Below are 23,267 nucleotides of genomic sequence, written 5' to 3'. Positions count from 1 at the left end.
CCCCCCATAAAGAATATTTTTAATGCTAATGTCTTCCTTTCCATTCTCAGTAGATTATAAGCCAAACAATATATGCACGTACCTCTACATTTTTCTCCGTATTTCTTTCTTTACCAGCATATTTGATTCATGTGAATATCCCATTCCTCAACAGTGACAGAGTACAGCAAGTTTACTGTGGATTCTCAACATTTGGAATATCTAAATTTGAAGAAGAAAAGGGATGTTTTCACAGAAACAATTTGTCACTTGGCCTTGGGGAAACAAACTTGTAAAGTCTCCAAAACAGTTATAAATCACCCAAAGTTATCACCTTCTTTGGGACTTTTTATTATTATTATATGGGTAAAATATTAGCATATTTTAATAAAAACTCAAATACTGACAAATCTGAAGTCCTTTTTCACTCTCTTCTACTCTCTTCCAGTCCGAAGTCCTCCCGTAGAAGTAATTATTGTTAGGAGTTTTGTGTCTACACTTTCAAAACAATTTCTATGTATTTATGGATTTGTGTGTGTGTCTGCATGTGTGTATAATTTTGTGCTTTTAAATACAAAAATGTGTATAGCACTGTACTCTTAAATAAATAAGTTATGCCAGCACCATACAAATCTTTTGCACTCAAACATGTTTTTGCTCAAAAATATGTCTTGGAGATCTTTGTTATGTTAGTATTTTGCTTACCTTAAGCTTTTTTTAACTGCTACATAACCTTCAATATTACAAATTTATCGTATTTTAATCATGTCTTTCCTGATAGACATGTAATTTTTGTATGTTTTTTATTACTAGAAAAATGTTTCAATGAATATTATTCTGTGTACTTCCCTTTGGCCATGTGTAATTGTTAGGTTATTGGCACTATGAATTTTATTTTGGTCTTTGAAAATTCAATTTGTTTATTCTTGAACACGGTCCAAAGCTTTAAAGTAAATGCAGGAGTAAGATAAGTCTTTTTCCCACCATACTCTTTTTCCATGCCTAGTTCTCCCATCCATAAACTATCACTATTATCATGCATCTTTCAGAATTTTTTCATAAATATAGATTCTTATTGTCCCACCTTTTATGCATAAGTAGCAGTATACTATACATACTATTCTACACCTTGCTTTATTCTCTTTTATTTATATATATAAATTTATAAATATATATGAAATATATGAATATATGTCTAAATTTATCATGGTCTGTAACACAATTCCCAAATAATGTTTTAAGTTCAATGTTCATTTTCAACTTTGCTTAAAAGGTTTTGTGTTCCTGTGTAAAAGGAACACAATAATTTTTTTAAATAAAATCAAGAGTATTTCTAATAAAGTCAAATTTGTCTATTTTTGCTTTTTATATCCGGGTTTCTGAATTATGAGTTATCTTATGCTTTTTTTAATACTTTTATGATTTCTTTTTTTTTCACTTAAAATTTTAATCCATTTGCAATCTATCCTGCTGTAAGGTATAAGGTATGTATCTAAATTTTTTTCCAAATGCCTACTATATGTCCCAAAAACATACATTGAATGGCCCATCTTTTCCCTACCTATTTAAGATACTACTTTACCATATACAAATTTTTACATGTAACTGAGTCTAGTTCTACACTTCTTAGTCTATTCCATTATTCTGGGGATTCCTATGCCAGTACCACATTGTTTTAATTATTAAAACTTCATAATATATTTTATATCCAATAGGGCTGGTTTTCCCTCATTACAATTCTTTTTTAAAACTAATCCCAGCTATTATCTTTGCATATTTTCCACAAGGCCTTTAGATTCAGTTCTTCTAGTGTAAAAAGGAAGAAAAAAAGCTTTGTTACATGATTTCATAATGAATTTATAAATTTACAAAGAGTTAACTGACATATTTATGATCTTGAGTTTTCCTATAAAATAATATGAATGTTCTTAATGTTAAGCATTCTTGTGCATACTCTTCTAGAAGGTTTTTGTGTTTTTTCTTGCAGATATTGTATAATTTTGTTAATATTTGATTATAATATTTCCAATTTATTATCTTTTATGTTGCTTTTGTAAATGAAGTTTTTCATTCAAAATACTAACAGGCTTTCATTTCAATATAAAAAGTCTAATGATTTTGCATACTCACTGTATATTTTACTTTCTCACTGAGTTATTTTGTTAGATTTTTAGTTTTTTCCCTTAAATTCCAAGTGTAAAAATCACCTGGTCGGGCGCAGTGGCCACATCTATAATCCCAGCACTTTGAGAGGCTGAGGCGGGCGGATTGCCTGAGGTCAGGAGTTCAAGATCAGCCTGCTGGCCAACATGGTGAAACACCATCTCTACTAAAAATACAAAAAAAACAAATTAGCCAGGCATGGTGGCATGAGTCTGTAATCCCAGCTACTCAGGAGGCCGAGGCAGGGGAATTTCTTGAACCCAGCAGGCTGAGGTTGAGGTGAGCCAAGATCATACCACTGCACTCCAGCCTAGGCAACAGAGCAAGACTCCATCAAAAAAAAAAAAAAAAAAAAAAAATCACTTGTAAACATGAAACTTTTATAATATGCTTTCCACTTCCATACCTGTAATCTCTTCTCATATCTAATTGCTTTGGTTAGTATTTCTAGTAAAACATTAAATAATAGGTAGGAACAGAGATCTTGTTTTGTTCTTACTTTCATAGGAATACTTCTAAGTTTGATGTTGGCTTTTGGACTGAGATGGATGTGTTTTTTCATATTAAGGAAGTATGCATCTATTTTTGAATGCTTTTTGTCAAGAATGGTTATAAAAATTTTTGGCCAAAGCCTTTTTGGCATCCATATAATTATGGGTTTCACTGTCAGATCTACTAAAAAATAAATAAATCAGTATCCTAATATTGAAATTTCATTGAATACTTAGAATAAATCTTACTTGGTCATGATGTTTTACTCTGCTTTTATGCTGCTAGATTCTGTCTGTAATTATTTCAATTAGTATTTTTGCACCTATATTTAACACTGGAGTGAGTATGTAGTCATTTTCTCTGTAATCTTTATCAGTGTTTTTGTAAAGACCTTATCAGCGTTTCTATAAAGGCCTTATGTACTCCACAAAAGAAATTTGGAAGTACTTCTTTACTCTGTAAATATACTTCTGTAAGAGTAAAAAGTACTTCCACACCCTGCAACAGTTTAAATAGCATTGAGATCAGCTCCATGGTATGCAAAAGCTAGCTCGTACTGACTCACAAGAGCCTATTTGTACATCTCTTCTCATCTTCACTTTAAGTGATGTCACACAGGTAGCTTGAAATAAGTTATGACACAAATATTTATGCTTAGAAATCAGCAAACAGTACAGATCATGGCTTTTTTCACTCCCTGCCCCAGCCCCCAGACCCAGTTGTTAAACATTTAGCAGAATACTATAAGTATCTACTCTTCTAATGTTTGGTAAAATTTTCCAGTATAACCACCTAGGCTTGGTGTTTCTGTGGGAGAAGTGATAGGTCTTTATGAACTTTATTTTGCCTGTGGAAATCAAATGATTTCAATCTTCTATTTCTTCTGGGGTCAGCTTTGGGAAATTATATTTTCCTACAAAATTACCCACTTCATCTAGATTTTCAGATACTTGCACAGAATTAAACACAGTTTGTTCTTAGGATTATTTTAGTTTTCTCTGTTACTCTGGCTTTTTATCTTTTTATTTTGTATATTTGCATTTTCTTTATTTTTCCTTTATTGGGATAGTTAATAATTTAGTTTTTCAAAAAAATAGCTTTTGGTCTACACTTTTTATATTCTAGCTTATTAATATTTATTTTTAACTTTAAAAATTCCTCCCTTCCACTTTCCTTTAAGAGGCTGATACTGTTTTTGAGTCAGATGCTTAATATATCTTTTACATTTTTTGCTTATTTTTTCAAGTTAATATATGCACTTCAAGCTATCTGTTTTTCTCTAATGGCTTCATTAATATACTTCTCTAGCTGTTCTACAGTTTAGGCTTATATGTTATCTTTTTTGTTGTTGTTGTTTGTTTTTAATCCCCCAGGAATTCTTAGCCATATATGTTATCTCTGACTTGAAATTTAAGAGTACTAGAAAATTTCTGGGTAGAAGGGCTTTTTTGCAATCTAATTTTGTTATTTCTAGTTTTATTATATTATGATCTCAGTGTTATTGTACTACCTCTATCTACTGAAATTTATTGAAATTTTGTTTGTGATCCAGTATATTACTAGGGAAGACTCTATTTGCCAAAATCAGTCAGAGCAACACTTCTGGTCCCACATGCTCTTCCAGAATCTTGCCACTCTCCAGAAGAAGCAGAGTCTATTTGTTCTTCCCTTGAACGTGAGCAGCAGAACTTTCGCAACTACCGTAATGAACAGAATATGGCCAAAGTAATGCTGCATGACTTCTGAGGTCATCAAAGATTCTATAATTTCTGCCTGGGTCCTTCTGTATCTTGGGACTCTCATCCTTAGAACTCTGCTACTAGGCTATGAAAAAGCCCAAATGAGCCAACAAAAGGAAACCACATGGAGAGACGCACATGGAGGGAAAGGCGGGTCCTTAGCCAACAGCTAGCATCAACCACCAAACATGAGCATATGAATCTTTTGATAATTCTAGCTCTCAGACTTCAAGTCTTTTATTGAGGCCCCAGACATTATAGAGATAAGCCATTCCTACTATCCCTTCTTGAAATACCTGACCCACAGAATCTGAACATAATAAGTCATTCTTTCATAGCATTAAATTTGAGGGTAATTTGTTACACAGCTGTACTAACTGGAATAACAATGAGTGTTTATGTTGACTTGAAAAGAAGCATATCCTATATTGTTAGGGTACCAAGCTTGATATGTTTTAATAAAATCTACCTTAATAATTCTGCTGTTTTTGTCTTTCATATCCTTATTTTTTCCCCACTTGATCTGTCAGTAAATGAGACAGGTGAAGAAGAATCCCCTAAGACTAGTATTTTTTTCTATTTCTCCTTTCATAGCCTATGATTTCTCCATCATGAATATTGGCACTTTATTTTGCTACATAGCTATTCATAACAGTTATTTCTAATATGAATTTCAACCTTCAGTATTACCAGGCATCTTTCGTTGTCTCATTTACTATTCTGCTTGAATTCTACCTTGTAAAATACTACAGGGACTACAACACCTGCTTTCTTTTTATTCACATTTGTCCATCCTTTTATTTTAACTTTCCTGAGTCAGTTTGTTTCTCTGTCTCTTACACAACACAGAGCATTGGGTTTTGCCTTATAATTCACTCTGAAAATCTTTAAAATACATGAATTAAGCACATTTACATATTTTACTAAAGATATAATGGATCTTAGTTCTGCTACGTTATTCGGGCAAAACTGAGTAATTGTCACAGATGTCTTCTGGCCTACATTCCCTAAAATACTTATTATCTGCTCCTTAACAGAAAAAGTTTGTTGACTTCTGGTCTAAGTCATAATATCAATGTCAAATAATGCTGAATTTACCCCAATCTTTATTGTGCTCTGTGTTACTGTTGTACATCTCATTGCTTTGGCTAGCATCTCCAAGGGGATGTAGAATAGTCCTTCTCTGCTTGTTCTGAGACTTTGATGGAAATTTCTTATATCTCTCTTTCATATGCAGGTTGCTATAGGTTTCTGGTAGATACACTTTATCAATTTCGGGAAGTTCCTATCTATTCCGTGTTTACTGAGAGATTTTTAGCAGAAATGGTTGTTAAATTTCATAGGTTTCTTCCTCTCTCTCTCCCTCTTTTTTTTTTTTTTTTTTAAATACAGGGTCTTACTCTGTCACCCAGGCTGGAGTGCAGTAACATGAGCTCGGCTCACTGCAACCTCCACCTCCTGGGCTCAGAGATCCTCCTGCCTCAGCCTCCCAAGTAGCTGGGACTACAGGCATGCATCACCATGCCCAGCTATTTTTTGTAATTTTACAGAGACAAGGTTTTGCCATATTGCCCAGGCCAGTCTCAAACTCCTGAGATGAAACAATCCAACCCCTTTGGCCTCCCAAAGTGTTGGGATTGCAGGCGTGAGCCACCATCCCTGGCCTCTCTCTCTTTTTATATCTAGTAACATTATCCTCATATATAACCTTGTTTTCTTTTTAATATGCCAATACGACACCTTTACTGATAAATTCTACTAGTAAACTACCCTTTCAATATTGAGATAAAACTCTACTTGGTCAGGAAGTACTATTTTTTAAATGCACTACCACGTCTTATTGTTAATTTCTCATGGAGGATTCCTTTACTCATATTTGAAAAAGAGACTGACCTAGAGTTTCCTTTTCATGTTTTCTCACCTTGCTTGGGTCAGTTATGAATTCATAGTAAGAGAAACAGCAATTTTCCATACTTTTTATTTTCTGGAATGAATTATAAAAGATGAGAGGCTACTTCTCTTTGAGGGATACATGGCTATTTTTTAAGTTTCTTTTATCATCTTTTTTTTTCTCTGTTTAGACTTACATTTCTTCTTGAGACAGCATTGGTAACTATAATTGCCTTAAAATTGCTTGTTTTACTTAGATTTTCAAATTTATCAACATAAAGCTTAATAGTGTTATGGGGCTTTTTTTTTGTTTTTCTTTTGTTTTGTTTTGTTCTGTTTTTTCTATTTTTAGTAGAGACGGGGTTTCACCGTGTTAGCTAGGATGGTCTTAATCTCCTGACCTTATGGTCCGCCCGCCTCGGCCTCCTAAAGTGCTGGGATTACTGGCCTAAGCCACCGCACCTGGCCCAGAGTTTTATTCTTTACAGGAGGTCAGTGCCCATCACGTTCCCTGTCTACAGACAAATAAACAGCTGCTCTCTCCAGAGGGGCGGCAGCAGTCCTGCATGGTCTAGTGAGACCCAGAAGGTTCCAGGAGGCCTTCAGTCCTGAGTCCCTTTCAGTCACCCTCTTCTGAGTCTGACTCTTCTGCGGACTCGGATGCGCTCTCTGGCAAGTCGTCTCCCATCTGCTGGAACCTTCCCGACTGTGAATCCCACATGTATTTGATGGTCACCTTGAATTCAGCCATCTCATACCCAAAAAGCTTCAGGACGCGAGCCTGCTCTGGGGTCAGCACGTCGCCCTCCTTGCACACCTCATAGTCGGATAGCAGAGTCACCACACCTCTCTTGAGGGTGGTGGGCAGGCCCAGCTGCCTGAGTTGTGGCTCCATGGAGTGGGGGAACTGATCCAGGGGCCGCGGGTCCAGGCTCACAGTGAAAGCTGCTTTACCAGCGCGGGCGTAGTCCATTTCTGTGTATTTCGTGAACCACTCATTCACCTCCTCCTCTGTGCGGTTGGTGAACAGGAGACCCACTTCACCCCTCAACCTTTTGCTGACCTGGTGCAGGTTGTCTTTGTACTCATCAGATGGGCTCCGACCCAAGGCCACCATCATCACCTTGTTTTTGCCAAAGAACATCCGGCGTTCCGGATGTGCTTCAGGCGTTCCGAATGTCCTTCAGCTTGCTGTTCCTCATGTTGGCCACAGAGAAGATGAAAAGGTACCTGTAGGTGTCCACACATTTCCGAAGCTCTTCTATCAGGTTTTGTTTCAATTCCAAGCCTTTCTTGGCAGTTTTGGTTAAGGAGACTTTCTTGTCGCGCTTGGATTTGGGCATCGCGCTCTGTTAAGGGTTTTTTGTCTCCTTATTCCTAATGTTAAATGTCAATCTCTATTTTTTCTTACTTCGATCTGCTAGGCTCACCTTTTTCTTAAGTATCTGTTGGTATTGTTGATAAAGTATATTGTACATGGTTTCTATTTTATTAAGTCCTTTCATATGTCATTACGTTTGCTTGGGTTTTTAATTAGAATATATGAAAACACAGTTCTTTTATTTTTATCTTCTATTCCTTGTTTTATAGTTTATGTTTCTAAGGAGGAAAAATCCATTTATTAGACTTTTGGCTATATCTCACAGTTTTTAATATACTACAGTGTTATCACTTCCATTTACTTTTAAAGAATACTCTATATTATTTCCTCATAAACCCAAAACTTCATTTATTTCTAATTCTGTAGTCTATAGTACTTTTTCTTTCCTCTTTTACTTTTTTTTTGGAAGAAGGGGAAAGGAAGTCTTCCTTTTTTAACGTGATTTCTAATTTGACTTAGTTATGATCAGTTAATTTGAAGGAAGCATGTTACACTTTTCTTTATGAGCCAATTTGTGGATATGAGCCAATTTGTGAGTTTCATACAGGTTATTAAAGAATATCACCCTATTTTCTATGTAACAAAATGAAGGTATTGTAAAATTTCCATTCATTTAGCTGTCATTTTCGTAGGAGATGTGCTACAGTCTTCGTGATGGTGACTTTGTTAGTTTTTTCTGGTATTTCTAGGAATTTTTGCTTTATGAATTTCAAACCCATATCATTGGTTGCCTTAAGATTCATGATTGTTTTAGATTTCCATTGTATTTCTTAGTTATACAAAATAACCCTCTTTGGCATTTCAGTAATCATCTTGAGTCTTGTTTTGTTGAATATTAACATTGCTCTTCCTGGATTTTGTGTAAGCAGGTATCCAGTATTTCTGTCCTTTAATTCCTGTATTTTCAAGCTTCCTATGTTGTTTTTATTTTATTTTATTATAAATAAATATTATATTAAATAAATATAAATAAATAAAAATAAATATTATTATAAATAAATAAAGTATTATAAATACTTTATTATAAAAAAGTATTTTATTTTATATCTTCTTTTTTTTATTAACCAAATCTGGGAGTGCTCTGTCTTTTAATTTAGTTCATTGTCATTTATTATGACTTATACATTTGTACCAACTCCTGCCATCTTATTTTTCTGATCCAATCACTCACACTTACTGCTCTGGCTTAGAGATAGCTCTGTTACTTGATACCTAAACTAAGGATGGAGAGAAGTATATAGATGATATGACCCATGTGGCCATACCTACTGAGGAAGCCTAAATTATTGCCTGCTATGAGGCCCCCAGTAGCTTTCTCTGTGCTTAGAGAACTCCTGAAGCTAGTTCTATGTCCATTTATTTACTATCTATTTATTTATGAGACTGTGTCTCACTATGCTGCCCAGGCTGGAGTACAATGGCTATTCACAGGCTCAATCACTCCACACTACAGTCTCAAACTCCTGGACTCAAACAGTCCTCCTACCTCAGGCATATCAGGTATATGCCATCCTGCTGGGTCTTGGTTCTGCATTTTGAAACTCTGTTGCATTTATTTTGGGCTGTGATCTTTCAGAAAACCAATAGTTTCTGATCAAAAGCAGTGTCCTTTCTTTCTTTTCCAGTTAGTTATTCATTTGGGAGTTGTTTTTTTCTATAAGGAGAAGGGTAACATCATTTCTATTATTTCTTCTGCCTTGAAATAGCTTCCTGTCTTAGTCACAGTAAACGGTGTTAAAATAATCTATCAGGAAGCCATTACACTGAGATGGTTCCAGCACTTTGGATTCCTACATAAGCAAACCAAAACCCAAGTCAATGTAAGCAGTAAAACGAAACTTAAGCTTAACCAACAAGAAACCACCAATTAACCTCTAACTGGGCTTTCCACTTTAACCAATCAAACAATTCTTTGTCTTGACTTCCACAAACACGTTATAAAAAATATCCCCTCACAACCTCTTGCTGGAGCCCTGAACCACATGCAATCTAGTGCTGCCTGATTGATGAATCACTATCTGCTCAAATAAATTCTTTAAAAGTTTAATGTTCCTGGGTTTAAAATTTAACAATGGGCTACAGTTCTAGTCCCTGGTATTGTTCTGGCTTCATCTACCACTCTCTCTCTAGATTACTCACCCCAGCCACACTGGCCTCTTGGTTGTACTTCATGTATGCCAGGAGCATGCTCCCACCTCAGGGCCTTGCACCTGCTCCTTCCTTGACCTGGACCACTTTTCTCTCAGACATTCTCAGGGCTCCATGCCTCACCTTCCCAGGTCTTTACTCCACCATCATCTTCTCAGTGGTGGCTTCTCTGGCTATCAGATCTCAAATTGCCAACACATACTCTCTCATACCCTTGATCTGCTTTTGTTTTCATCTTAGTACTGATATACTATGTGGTGGTTTTATTTTTATCTTAGTTATAGATCCTCTCTCTGACTAGAACATAAGCTCTTTGAAGGCAGAAATGTTTGCCCACTTTGTGCACAGCCCTATCTCTAATGTTTTGAACAGGACTTGACACATAGAACATGCTCCATAGATATCTCTTGAAAGAATTAATAAACTTCTAGGAATTTGGAAGAAGAAAAGGAGGCTATGGAATATGTTAAGTCTGCTATCCTAGTTCCCCTTGTACTTTAGAATCATGCAGACATGCCAACATTCACTGCCATGTTTAACCTGTCTCTGGAGGAGTTTCATTATCTGATTTGAACATTATATGAAATAAAAGTTCCAGAGAGTTTCCAAGGAGGCCAGTGAAAAAAAAAGTGGGAGGAGAAATTAGACATAACAAGGAAAGCTCTCTCTTGAGAAAAGAAATTTGTGTAGGAGGATGGTTGTATGGGTTTCCTTAATCAAAAACAAAAAAGGGACTGCATCTTATCCTCTTTGACTCTCCTTGATTTAGGATAAACTGATGAAGTATAGCAAGATAAATAAAGGAATAAAGAGCTAATCCACAAGGGAGAACACTGTTTTATTGCTCTCACACAGATGTCTGTCCTAACAACACAGGATATTTTTTTCCTTTGGGGGAGGGTGGGAATAGAGTTGGGGGAGCAGCAATTAAATTGGGACCTCTGGGCAGTCTGTGTTTGGGAATTAGCATTGCATTATTTCCCTGGCTCCCCACCCCCTCTTGTCTTTTAGTTGAGAAACGTTTGCCCTGGAACAGCACACAGAGTTTGCATTAGCATCCCTGAGGACACAACTTTGACCCCACAGACTAAGGAAGCTACAGATGGAAAATTCCAAGTTGCTGTACTCTTTTATTTTCATGCTAATGCTTCTGCAGAGAGTATTTAAGGAAACAGATGCACAAGAATAATAAAGAGCTAAGGACTAAGAACTCCTCTGGCAACTGAAGTTATGCTCCATCCAGCATGATCCTATATCTCCCTGTGCTTGCACAAGTCCAAAACGGTCAAGGTGAAACCCTGATTTCATTTTATGAAAAAGCTGAACCAGCATTGACATAGAGAACCCAGGATTACATGCAGTCAGGATCTGGTAATTGTTTAAGTTTCATTTCACTTCCTTCAGGCTACCTCAAAGACAGATAAGCAAGTCCTTCAGTAAAAGGTCTTGGGGAATGATGATTTCTCTATCTCCCTTGCCAATCCACACCTAAGTTCAAAACAATACTTATCCTTCTGGAAACCAAAAATAAAATTCTAAGGCTCCCTCAACTATCTTAATAGACTCCCTCCTGTTGACCAGGGCACTCCAAAGTTAACCTGAAAAACTGGTTCAGGCTATGATGGAAAGTAGGGGATGGGTTGGACATGCCTCATTATGCCCTCCTCCCTATTGTAATTCAAGAAAAGCCAACCAGCATTTAACATCTACATAGACCTTAAGTCTGATAAGAAATATTTACAATCTATTCTCTCTGAAGCCTGCTACCTGTAGGCTTCATCTGCATGATTATGCCTTGGTTTCTACAACCTCTTATATCACCCAGATATTCCTTTCTATTGATAACTCTTTCAACTGATTGCCCATCAGAAAAATTTTAAATCTACCTATAACATGGAAGCTCCCCCCACTTAAAGTTGTCTGCCTTTCTGGACCAAACCAATGTACATCTTAAATGTATTTGATTGATGTCTCATGTCTTCCTAAAACATACAAAACCATGCCGTGCCCAGACCACCTTGGGCACATACCACTAGGACCTCCTGAGGCTGTGTCACAGGTGCATCCTTAAATCTTGGCAAAATAAACTTTCTAAATTTATTGTGAGACATGTCTCAGATACCTATGGGTTCACACTTCCCTTGGATCTAACCTAAACGGTGCTCACTCTATTTGCAGCCCCTGGCCACTTTCCTTGTATTCTGTGCAACAAGTGAAACCTCACTTTGTCCTAAGAATAATCTCATCCCCGGTATAAATCTTCATATGGGAGACATATGAGAGTGCTACACTCTGCAAAGCCAGACCATCTTAACATTTTATCCTAATTTGCAAACAAAACTTAAATTTTACTTCACCCTAGCTATGTCTTACAAAGGAGAAGCTAATCAGAAATGTAGAATAATCATATCTAATTCTTGCTTTAAACGTATCCACCCCCTACTTTCACCTAGATTATGACCAGAAACTAGACAAGAATTCCACAACTTGGTCTCTCCCTAAATCCTTTCACACTTGGAACTCACTCAGGGAAAGTTCTTTCAACTCAGTTCTCACCTTCATCCAAGGCCACCTCCCAATCTTTCTATCGTCGGAGATCCCTCCCTTCTAGCTTGGCCTCTGCTTTGTCTGCGTAGGACCTTGTCTCCAATTAGACTGTAGGATTTCTGAAGGCAGAGCCCACAGCTTCTTTTGCATCTCCTACATGCCCTGGGTAGGGGCTCTCAAGAAAACCATGGCTGAGGGACTGATTGAAGAAACAGAAACAGGCCCCTGAGGTGACCTGAAGCATATGGAATTCTGAGCAAGGGAAATGAAAAGCCCAAAAAGCCCAATACCACACCCTTTATAAAGTACACACATCGCAACAAATCCAAAGTTATTGGAAAAGTAACAGCCCTCTCCTCAGACCAGCCTCAACCAAAAAATTTCATTAGAACGGATAAAGAAACTGCAGTAAATATTAATGGCTGGAGGAGGAAGTTAGAGGACAGCAGGCCGAGCTGAGCAGGTGTTCACCTCCCTCAATTTCAGTCCGTTTGCAGCCAACAACGTCATCATTTGGCCTTCTTGAGCTCACCGACAGGCCATTTTTCATGATTTTACCATTTCTGGCCAAATGCAAACTTTTTAATTAAATGTACCACATGATTCCAGATGTTTGTTTATTTGTTCCAAAAAAGGTTGTAAAATCACTACATGAGGAAAAACCTGGGGTGGGGTAAAGTTTTCTATAGGAGACAGGGAAATAAAAAGAGTCAGAAGAACTGGGACTAGGAAGTTAATACCGGCCCGAGGTCACGGCAGAACAATTTAGACCAAAAGCATTGGCTTCAAATCACTCTCCTTCCAGAAGCCCAAGATTCAGAAATAAAACACCCTGGGTACTTATTAGTTTTTAAGAGAATGAAGCTCACCTTTAAGCCAAAGACTAGAATGAGAACAAATGTTTGTGGCTGCTCTGCCTGCTTTTTGTACGTTTGTTCCTGCTGCCACAAGCTCCACTACATTAACTCCACCAGTCTTTCATTTAACAGGCCAGATTAGAGTTCATGCATGAACGGTGGGAGAGAATCCTGCAACGGAGATGAACCAAGAGAGGGGCAACAGGCAGAGACCACAGCCTCCCACACACCATGCTGGCTTCCTTACAGCTTTCTGGTCCTCTGTTTCTCTCTACCCTGAAATATAATCAGTATTCGGTCTATTGTGTTTGCAACAGAATGTTTCCCATACTCCTTCCTTTATTCTTTGTGCCCCTAGCCAGCCAGCCAGCCACTCCAGGCCTTGATCATCAAACGCTGGATTATTGCAACATTATCCTGGGCCCTATGCTATAGTTTCAAAAGCCAACATCAGAAATATTCTGAATAACATGTGGAGGAAAAACATTGACTGTCCAGTTTCTCTGATGCCTGAGTCCTCGTGACCAAACCATCAGCAACCTCATACAACAACTCCATAGTGGCCATAAGGTTCCCTGTGCATGGCCCCCACTCCTGCTCTCCTGGCAGTATCTATCCTGGCCCCAGCTGTCTTCCCCATCTGTTACCAAGTTGTTTTCTAAATTACCTTTGCTAGAAACCTGCTCTTTGGAGGCATCACAGTCTATGGGCACAGAACCTGGTTATCTGGAAATCTAAGGCTTCTAAGACTGAAATGATCCCGCTCCAATCCCATCCCCCCATGGCCTCCTTGAGTCCAGGCTCCCTCCTTTCCAGCTACCCCTGCATACTACTTGCAGATTAATAATTCTATAGCGTGGTTTTGAATCAAATAGAAACCCTTCTGTCTGTCCGAGACCTGCCATAATGTGGACCTATCCTACATAAGGAACCTTATTTCTGACCTTTTCAAAACAGAGTCCCTTTCTCTCATCAGTTCTACCTGTTCTTGCGCTTGTGCTTTATCTTTACCCGTTTACCTTTCTGGAATGCCGTTCTTTTGCTCCCCACTTAACATGTTCTTCAAAGCTCAATGCCAACATCCTCCAAAGAGCCATGTCTGAGGAGTCTCACCTACACCATGCCCTATCTTTTCTAAACATTGAGAGCACCTGTAGCTTTTACCAACTAATAGAGCCCTTATTTATATAACATATAATATCTTGTTTGGTTGGTATTACTTTATTTTTAGGATCTTCTCAATCAAACCATAAATTCCTGGAAGATAGAGATAATATTTTCTATTTCTGAATTCTCCACAAATCCTAACAATACACTCAGTACACAGTAGGTACTAAATAAAGACATGTTGGGGAGATTCTTGAATGACTGTGCTCATAGCAAGCTTTGTCTTACTGACCATATCATACTTCTTTCCTCATAAAAATGGGCAAGAAACATAAGGACTCTAAAACACAAGCACATTTAGAACCTTCCACCCTGTACATTCTAAGCTTCCATTTTTTAAGATAAAGTCAGCATGTTTTTACTATCATTTTTTATTGGGACTGTCTGTTGGGGGAAGAGTTGCCTTTCTGACCTCTCATTTTACAGTAGTAGGGTTTGCTACTATTTGAGGGGCAGGGGAAAACTGAAATACATTTTTCCCTCCTTGCTTTGCTTCTGGGAAAGAAAAACCAGATTCGTAGCCCTTCTGTGTCTATGAGAATACCACAATTCTGTCCAAAGAATAGAAATAAAGCAATCTTGGAGACTGCAAATGAAAAATCATCCTTGGAGAAAAAGGAGAGGAAATGGACCCCTGTGGATTTCAAATGTTTAAAGGAGGTTGCTTAAAGTTCCTGGCTAAACTCCATGCCAGTCTTGGTAATAGTCTAACAGATTCATCCATCTTCAGATTCCACTTGGCTTGCTCTTCCATCACTGCCACCCTCGCAGACAGCGAGTGCACACATGCACATCTATCTATATATGTGCGGAAGTTTTAATCTACACTACCCTCCATTCCAATCCACCCAGCCCGGCTCTGTACAGAGTGAAGCTATTGACCCTGCAAAGTAGCAGGGAGATGAATTTGATGACCCAGACCAGAGTTTTTAAACCACTTCAGCAAGGTCTAGAATCAAAGGAAAGTACAATTTATTCAGCACTTAGTAAAGTCCTTTTACTTTGGAACAGAGTGCACCCACTGAAAATAGACTCCTACTGCCACGCAGATAAAATAAACCTGTCAACCACTACTGTCAAATTACTAGTCACCTCGATTAAATAAAGGAAACTTTAGCATCTCTCAGCATCTGAGAATTCCACAAGATTATAAGCCCATAAAAGCATTATGAAGGAAAGAAAACTAAAGTAATGGGTTCTGTTGAAAATGTCATCAGAGGAAATCATTTTACATAATTAGCAAATGCTAATAATAGTTCTGCACGAGGAACCGACACACTCTTCCCCCACACAGTCAAGGCACAGTGGTGGCAAGAAGTCTAAAAGATACAAGCCAAGGCCATACTCTTATTTGACAGGACCCCTGAACAAAAACATGTCTTTGTCTCTAAGGAGGTTTTTTTCTTTTTTCTTTTCTCTCTCTTTCCTTTTGCGACTTTTCAATACATTATTCATGGGGGAATTTGGATCTGTCATGCTTCTATGAACTTTCAATGAGTCAGTGACAATTTTTGGAGAAATTATTTGATGCTTAGCTCTCTTGAAAGACTAATCAAAATATTCTGGAAGGCAGAAGGCAATATATAAGCAGGTTATCTTAGTAACAGGATCTGACCTTAGGTGAGACCTACCTGGCAAAGTCACCAGAACCATCAGATTGTTCATCCCATCTTTTTGTTAGTTTGTTTTGTTTGAGACGGAGTCTTGCTCTGTCACCCAGGCTGGAGTGCAGTGGTGTGATCTCTGCTCACTGCAACTTCCGCCTCCTGGATTCAAGCAATTCTCCTGTCTCAGCCTCCCAAGTAGCTAGGATTACAGGTGCCCGCCACTGCACCCAACTAATTTTTGTATTTTTAGTAGAGACAGGCCAGTTGGCCCGTCTGGTCTCAAACTGTTGGCCAGGCTGGTCTCGAACTCCTGACCTCGAGTGATCCACCTGCATCAGCCTCCCAAAGTGCTGGGATTACAGGCGTGAGCCACTGCATCCGGCCCCATCTTTTTAAATGGTCAGTGAGAACCAAGAGGCAGTAGGCAAAAGATTCCTTGATGCTGAGCTATTAAGCTGGCCTAAATAAATGCATCTATTTTCCTGAGTCTTTGCTATTGTTTTCTGTAGATTTTGTTTATAATGATCAGACATACTGCACTTTCACATTCCCTGTGACTGACATGACAAGACAGTAGAAATCTAAAAATGAAAAACTAAAAGTTGCTAAAAGAGCCTCTGACAGGGCTCAGAACACAATACCCCAAATTGTGGCACCTTGACGTGCTGAGTGCTTTGAAACAAAAGACACTGGAAGGGCCTCAAAAGCAAGGTCTCTCTGGCCTTCTCTTACCTGCTCCTTCATCCCTCTGTCTCTCCACTGCAGTGAGTTATAGCAACCAGAATTCCTTTTCCCTAAGTGGTGTCATTGAAACTAGAATCCTGTCCCTTAAAGCCAACCATGAAACCTAGAAAGGTCACACTCTCTCTTCTCCTTTGAAGACTCTCATTTCAGAGGGTCCTGTGCTATAACTAGGGGAAGGAATGCTACATAGAGAGGTTAAGAAGAATCTGAACAGATAGGGCTTGCTGGGTTTCCCTTCAATTTATTACCATTAGATCATACCATTTGTCTAATCATGTTTCTACACAGCTGTCCATTCTTCATTAACATAAGCATAAAAATAGTTTTCCCTTTCATTTCTGAAGGCCCCCCTGTCTCAGAAAATTTTGATTAAGTAAATTTCTTATCCTCTTCTCTTGTTAACCTATCTTTTGTTATAGGCTGTGACCCTTATAATGGATAAGGAAAAGTATCACATCATTCTGTCCCTGCACCTCTAAATCCTATAAAAGCCCAAAACAAATTGTGAGCAATAGTTTAGTCATCAAGTAACTTCCTTTTGAGCCCTCCTGAAAGCATAATGCTTGTTGGCATGAAGTTTTTCTGGCCAACATCTCCCCATCCCAAATATCTTTTCTACATTGCTACCTCTTCACATACAGACATTTAAATTTCCTTTTGTTCACCTTCACTCTGGCTGATTTAATGAGTTGAAGCAAAACACTCTGTATTTATGGCTCCTGTGGAAACGTATTTTATGATATCTCAGGCTAAAAATGTTTTAAATAATATAAAAAACCACAGTTTTTCTTTTGGTCTTTTTCTTCTTTTTTGGATGGCATACATTGAGCTGCTTCATGGAGATATACAGGAAAATCAATTGCTAAGCATAAAATGCAACTCACATTAGGAAAACTGCAAACGATAACTAATTATGATAAGTTGCTGTATAAATTACTTTGTGACAGTCCCAGCAACCAATTTCAAACACAAATAGACCAAGCCCCTGGTTGGAGAGGAAGATGAGTACCTAACAACTGTGTCAATAAAAATAATGGCAAGATTGCCAACAATAGTCAAAGTAGAAAGGTTATCTCTAAGCAAGTTTCACAGCAAATTTCCTCTTCTTTTTTTTTTTTTTTTTTTTTTGCTTTCTTTCTTTTATACATTTCAAGTCCAATGTTTAATATGGCAAGCTAACTATGGCATCCCTTCAAGACTATAGTATAAGCATCAGGAAATAAATAATTTGGGGGCATTCACTAGGCTTGCAATTATCTTGCAAAATGTGTATGCAGACAAGTTGAAATGAGCTCCTCCACGTGACAGCTATTGGCAAGGCAGGGTTATGGCAGATGTGCTGGATTATCTGTTTTAGCATTACCACCATCTGCTTTCTTCTAAGGTTTTCTCTGTAGCTTCAAGGGAGAACTGAAAATTGTATATCTCAGAATCACCTTCAGCAAATCAGCCTAGGTGAGAGTTGGCCAAAAAGAGATGCTGGAGTATGATTTGGAAATCTAGAGAGAAGGAGGAGCAGGGCAGCGCATGGATAATGGCAATGACTGAAACAGTCTCCAGGTGAATGTGAGAATCCCCCGCACAGGTGCTTCAGATAAAGAAAGTCAGTGAGAGATGCCTAGGTGTTCCTGTGATCCACAGAAACTTTCCAGCAAGCTCCTGAGAATCACTGGTTCAGTGCTGAGGTTGAGACTGGGTGGTGGAGCACCTCTAATTCCTGCCATTAAAACTCTTCATTACTGGAATACATAGAGTGCCTTCTATTTTCCCCGTCTGAATCCAGACTGACATGGAGCGTTGTCCCTTTTTGTTTTCAAACCTTCTCCACTCCTGATTTTATTGTTCTGTAATTTAAAAATAAAGAATGGCAGGGCAGGAGTAATGCAATTCTTTGACAGACGCAGGCAAGTATCTCCTAGCAGCCTTAGCACAGGCTTTGGAAATGCATGGCAGTGGTGAACATTTCCAGGCCATGCCTCTCCCTGTACTTTTTCTCCTCTTCCTTCCAGCTCAAGGCCACAGTTAGTCCTACCTACAATTTGCTTCATATGCACTGGGTAAAGGACAAAGGTCAGGGGTGACCTGAGAATTAAGGGCACAGGGCTTTGATTTTGTTTCCCTTGCCTGTTGTTGAGTTGCTCCATCATCCCCAGCAATTCTTGATGTCTCCCTCTGTTAAATGGGAATAATATTTGCCCTCCCCACTTTACAGGGTTTTCTTGAGGATGATATAGTTTACATTCTAAATAGAAATGTTTTCCCCAAAAGATACAACGTCCTGTACAAATGTGATTTCTACTTCTAAGAGCTACCGGGTAAAGAACGGTAATACCTGGCATGCTAGGGCATGTCCTGTACTCATAACATATTTAAAGGGACATTTCTCCAACAGACATTTTAGCACTCCTCATAACATGGACACAGCCCAGGACACAATGTGTAGATTGCCACTAGGGAACAACTGAGATTACTGACATATCTCCGTGTCCTCCTCATTCCAAAGATATGCTCCAACCCAGGGCAGCATTCTCAGAGAGAATTCAAGTGGACCATTCTAAATCCATGTGTGTACCACAATCTTTACCTTACTGAGAGTCTGACCCCTTCCTTGAGAGTTTCTGTTCTAGTAAAATAATTCCATCAGTTACTTCAATTCATCCTATTCCCTTCCCTACCATCAAACCACCAATGCTTGAAAACTACAACATTAACATAATCAACTATTTAGAAGTTAGGCTTTGTGACTAAATGCTCTCTGGTAATGAATCAACACATATGACACCCATCCCTCATGGTTTGGGTTTATGAAAGCAACAGAATTGAGGTCTGAGGTCCACACAGCTAGACCTTTCCCTTTAGTGTGTTCACCCCCAAAGGAGGCAGGGTCTCTTTTCTCACATGCAATCAAGTTACCTTGCAGAGGTGACTAAGATACTCACGCTTCCCCTGGGTTTCTATTATTCAGTCTTTACTAAACAAATATATATGGAGCTCCATTTAGGTAGGAGGCCCTGTGCCAGGCATTGCAGATAAAGTGGTGAACATATGCAATCACAACCACTCTTTCCAACAGCTTATGGCCTATCTAGGAAGATAGTCCCTGAATAGGGAACACTGGCCTAATATAAGTGTGTAGGGGGGATCAGGGGACTTTCCTTTGGAGCTGTGATATGTAAGCTGATACCTGAAGAAGGGGCAGTGTCAGTGATATCAAAGAGAAGCTGAGGCTGGGCGCAGTGGCTCATGCCTGTAGTCCCAGACTTTGGGAGCATGAGACAAGTGAATCATGAGGTCAGGAGTTTGAGACCACCCTGGTCAACACGGTGAAACCCTGTCTCTACTAAAGATACAAAAAATTAGCCAGGTGTGGTGGTGCGTGCCTGTAATCCCAGCTGCTCAGGAGGCTGAGGCAGGAGAATCACTTGAATCTGGGAGGCAGGTTGCAGTGAGCTAAGGCTGTGCCATTGCACTCCAGCCTGGGTGACAGGGTGAGGCTCCATCTCAAAAAAAAAAAAAAAAAAAAGATTTGGACTTACTGCTACCTCTCAGGAAGTTTTCATTTATAAGGAGTTTAAGACACACAGAACCTGACCTTTATCATACAAAGTAGAATATGAACAATTGCACCTGGAAGATAGAAACAAATATCAGACGTACCTATAGAAAGAAGAAAATCAATATAATTCAGATCAGTAAAAGTTTCATGTAGGAAGCAAAGTATGACATGTTACTATCCCTGTGATATATGGATTATCTACAAGTAACAGATGGAAGAATTGAGTCCCAGGTCTCCTGATCATTATTCTAAGCCCAGACTTCCTTTGCATTTGAATCTACAGTTTTTAGGACATGAATCTTGGGCCTATCATACTCGACATTGGAAGTTACACAAAAGGACAAGTAAAGGGAAAATGGCATGTACAGAAAAATAGCAATTTGCACATGAACTACTGCCCGCCAGTTTTTGTAGTTGTTGGTGCGGAAGGAAAAGAGATTGGGAACTGGATGAATAAAAAATTATTTGCAAATAGAACTTCCAGTGAGGACTGTATAGACAAAAGTTTCAGACATCATGGAGAATTTCACTTGAGAAAGAATTGATATAATTTGTCCTCACACCATGAAAGGCCCCCTTCTGCATAAATGTTTGTAAGCTGTTTGCGTGAAGGTATTAACAAATGAAATTCAAATAGTTTCGTGATTTACATGATCAGAAACTTGGAAGAATTATCTTAAATATTAAAAAAAATGAAATAGTATTTTGTGGTTTCATTTTAGTGCCAAAAAATAATGGCTTTCTCATTTGGGGAAAGCTAAGTTGGTTCCAGCCAAATTGGTTTATGCCAAGCTGAAATATATTAGTCTCACCTTTCTCCTGCACAGATCAGTTCAATAATCCAGCTTTAATGAACTTCCTTGGTCTTCTCTTTATTGGTCTCCTTATGGCCATCAGCCCAAAGATCATTTGATGATGCGGACTTGCTTTTATCAACAACCAAGTCAGCACTGATCAGGAAACCAATGTGTTAAATGTGTAGGGATTTTCTTCAGTAAAATTGAGATGTCTGTGTTGGCTCCCTTTAAAAAATGTCTTTACGTTTCTCTCATTGATGTTAGGCCCTAATGTCATCCAAGAGCACTTACTTGAACTCTAACAACTTTAGGCATTTTTCCATATTCCAAATATTATTCCAAATATCTTAAAACTATATTGTGTTATATTTCCTTCCTTCAAGTCTCAGATTCTTTTTATTACTGTTAAAAATGACAGATGATATTTGCCCTATTCCTAATGATTATCATCTATCTGATCATATCTCCCCATTGTGAAATCTCAATTTCATGGCCAGATAAACTTTACAAGTGGCTGGGAGGTTTCTGAGACTTCAGTTTCTATGCAACTTATTCAATAGACTCTAAAGTAAAAATACCCTTATTCAAATATAAGAAACCAATAAATAAACACATGAGGATATGAGGCTAATTTAAGAGTTAATTTGTTGCTCCATCTAGATGTGGTGTCATTTTAGGGAAATTTCCCCAAAAACAGTCTCGAAAGGGATGTATGCTTAAGACCTTCAAAATGATATTCAGTGAAAGAGACCTGTTCAGACCCCTCAAAACACAGCAGGTTGGCAGCAGCTTATTCCCCCAACTTTGAGCAAAATTGATTTTTCACAAAATTAACTAAAGTATATTTAAATGTACAAAAGTTCTATTGATGTCCAGACACCAAAAAGGCAACACAGGTCCAAGCCACAGACACTGGAAATCCTGCACTACTCTTTTCTTCATTTCCTGCAGAATACAAGTATCCCATTTGCCCAGAGCCCAGATGGTGACTCGGAGGGTCAGGTTCACTACTTTCTGAGCATCTACACAGTCTGTTCTTCCACCTGCTCATCCTGCAATGCTGCTGGGATGACAATGCTGGAATAGTCCCTGTTCACTTTCCTCTTTACATGTACAAGTGGAATTTCCTTCTTGGGGAAACAATATTTAAAACAGCCAGCTTAGGGATAAGACATTTTCAAATATTTCATGTCAGTGTTCTGTCTGCTTTTGAAGTTGAAGACTCTAGAGATGGCAACAGACATGCAAGGCTTTGGTAAAACTGCGTAAACCAAATTAACGTTTTGAGAATAAGGGAATTCAGCAAAAACTGCACATGGCTTCTCTCAATGTTGCCAGGCAAATTGGAATTCCTTTTAGTTATAACGTAGAGTTCATTCATTTTGAAATTACAGATGTTGTTATATTGTCAAACAATGATACTTTTATAAATGTTAGTGAGTTTCCCAATTTCTCTCCATCACTAATACTGCAGTTAACATCTCCTTGATAATTTTTAAGTACTCTAATCTCTTTATTTAAAGGAAAAAAATCACAAAATTATATTATACCATAGATTTATTTGCCTCCTGAGTAGACTGCCACTAAATTCTGTTTAATACAGGTTAAAATCACTACGTGTGACAGGTATGGTTTTCTCATCAAGGACTTAAAAAGCACTGTGTTCTTTCTAAAGTGCCGAGGCAGCAGTAATGAGCCAGAGCTCTGCACAGCCAAGTGTCCCTCCCTGCACCCACTGAGAGCAATAAAAAGCTGAGTTCCAACCTTGGTGACTGGTGAGTTCCCTGGAAGCAGAAGGCAAGGGCGTGTAGTGGAGCTCCGGGGAGCCGGCAACGTCCTCACTGGAGGCCTGTGTGACATAAACAAAGTCAACATGAAGCAACACCAAATACCAAACTCCTCATTTACCTAGACTTGTCTCCTTGGGATCTAAGCTTGGAGAAAATTATTCACCAAGATATTTCTTAGGAAGCAAGAGTTGTTTTTGTTGAGATAATATTCTGGTAAGTGTTGGGTAAGATCCAAAGCTTTGAGGGGCCTCAGTACATATGGAATAGCTCTAAGAAAAGGGGGCAGTTTATGTGCTGAAATGAAAGGAGAGGGAGGGGGAGAAAGAGAGAGGGAGAAGACAGGAAAAGTTAAAGGCTTAGATTTCCATCAGGCCTTCATCCAGTAATTCCCACAAAGTAAAGGCTGGCTA

At 38.4% G+C, this 23,267-nt stretch overlaps 1 protein-coding gene and 1 pseudogene across 3 annotated transcripts in view; both read right to left on the bottom strand.

Annotated features, from left to right (window-relative positions):
• LOC105502235 (chromosome unknown open reading frame, human C10orf11) overlaps window positions 1–23,267 on the bottom strand; it is a 1,134,025-nt gene that overhangs the window by 231,771 nt on the left and 878,987 nt on the right. For both annotated transcript variants that reach the window (XM_011928646.1, XM_011928650.1), the window contains one exon: window positions 22,832–22,916. In XM_011928646.1, the coding sequence (XP_011784036.1) occupies window positions 22,832–22,916 (85 nt within the window). The remainder of the gene's footprint in view (window positions 1–22,831; window positions 22,917–23,267) is intronic.
• LOC105502228 lies at window positions 6,725–7,606 on the bottom strand (annotated as a pseudogene). Its single transcript, XR_001000304.1, has one exon. The product of XR_001000304.1 is annotated as an mRNA turnover protein 4 homolog pseudogene (transcript).

This window comes from Colobus angolensis, unplaced genomic scaffold (assembly GCF_000951035.1).
Source record: "Colobus angolensis palliatus isolate OR3802 unplaced genomic scaffold, Cang.pa_1.0 Scaffold12, whole genome shotgun sequence".
Taxonomy (NCBI): domain Eukaryota; kingdom Metazoa; phylum Chordata; class Mammalia; order Primates; family Cercopithecidae; genus Colobus; species Colobus angolensis.
This window is presented reverse-complemented; position numbering and strand designations above follow the sequence as displayed.